This window comes from Cololabis saira, chromosome 12, assembly GCF_033807715.1.
Source record: "Cololabis saira isolate AMF1-May2022 chromosome 12, fColSai1.1, whole genome shotgun sequence".
NCBI classification, from domain to species: Eukaryota; Metazoa; Chordata; class Actinopteri; order Beloniformes; family Belonidae; genus Cololabis; species Cololabis saira.
Genome location: NC_084598.1, coordinates 9,338,854 through 9,340,570, shown reverse-complemented (window position 1 = coordinate 9,340,570; position 1,717 = coordinate 9,338,854). Strand labels below are relative to the sequence as shown.

The following is a 1,717-nucleotide window of genomic DNA, read 5'->3' as shown; positions in this document are numbered from 1 at the left end:
AAATCTTAATAATAATATCATATTTATCCAAATAAAACCTATATCATTACCTTATTAAATTGTATGCAAAATTATGAATAAAGTACATGAAAAGATGAAACATTTCAGGATTAACTTATTTCATTGATGTGTCTCTGTAAACATTTGCATCAAAGCTGCTGGAATTGTGCTGGGAGGTTTAATGTGTTCATGTTCTTCCTCATGCAAACTGAACTTCCTCTACGTCTCATATAAAGTCTTGATTCCTGCTGTCATTTGCAGTAAAACCAGAGAAGTTCCCGTCAGATCACCGTCACTACAACAACATGTTCTCTGTAGCTCTGCTGCTGCTGGCCGCTGGATGTGAGTCTCACTGAGACAGAGAAGCTGACATCTGATGATATGACTGATAGCTGCTTTACGCTCCGTCTATATTCAACACATTGATATTTATCTTCCCCAGGTGTGAAGTGTGAACAGCTGAATCAGCCGGTCTCTGTGACTGTGCAGCCAGGTCATCGTCTGACCATCAGCTGTCAGGTCTCTTATGCTCTCGGCAGCTACTACACAGCTTGGATCAGACAACCAGCAGGGAAAGGACTGGAATGGATCGGGATGAAATATACTAGTAACTCTTACTACAAAGACTCACTGAAAACCAAGTTCAGTATTGACTTGGACACTTCCAGTAAAACAGTGACTCTGAATGGACAGAACATGCAGCCTGAAGACTCTGCTGTGTATTTCTGTGCCAGATACCACAGTGACACAAACATCAGCAGACCTGAACAAAAACCTCAGAGCCTGAACACATGAATCCACCACAGGAGGAGCCCTCGCATCACTATTCATTTTAAATCAGTCCAAGATGAAAAGTCTTGTTTGTAGCGCTAATTTACACACTCAAAACAAATGATAACTTTAAAATCTTTTTTATATATGATGTTCAAATGTGGAGATCTAACCAATGTGATGTATCTGGCAAAATGACATGCCATCTCTCTGATTTTTCTAGTGTGGCTTTGAAGACTGGATTAAACTAAAGGCTCATACTGACATAAAGCATAATACTAATTATGATAATCAGAGACAGTTGGACGGTTGACACATCTCCTCCCCTGATATCCTGATGCAAATACAGTTTGTAGTGAACTTCTGTCCTGCTGACTGATCTGTTTCTTTGTGTGGAGCATCAACATCTCATCTCCAGCTCCAGGATGATGAACACTCTCTCTCCTTTTTTCCATCCATCCATCCATTTTTTATACCTGCTTTTATCCTTTGCAGGGTGACGGGGGTCTGCTGGAGTCTATCCCAGCCAATTTCAGGTGAGAGGCAGGGGAACACCCTGGACAGGTCGCCAGTCCATCACAATCTCTCCTTTGCTAAGGAGTCTAAATGAACAGCAACTGAAATCATTATTTGACATCAATGAGATAAAATAGGAATTAAAACAATGATACAAAATATGAAACAATGTTGCATTAGCTTTTGCACTCACGAAACAAAAATAAAATTGCTCACAATCATAAACCCACACAATGACATATGGTTTCTAAAAGAGTTCCTTGAGAAAGCAACGTTTCAAGAGTTTATTTATTTACTTAATAATTTTTTACTTATATGTTTACTTATTTAATGTGAGTGTAAATGTGAAACTGATTTGGGACAAAAAAATGAAAAAAAATCTAATTATCATTTATAACTTGGAATATTTTTGGATAGTTGAACACTTTTC

General features: G+C 38.3%; 1 gene segment (V, D, J or C); it reads left to right on the top strand.

Moving 5' to 3' along the window:
• The first annotated feature begins 305 nt into the window (after positions 1-305).
• On the top strand, positions 306-795 carry LOC133456204 (Ig heavy chain V region 5A-like). The segment is given in 2 exon segments: positions 306-342; positions 443-795. Coding segments are annotated over 2 exon segments (390 nt in total).
• The last annotated feature ends 922 nt before the right edge of the window (positions 796-1,717 follow it).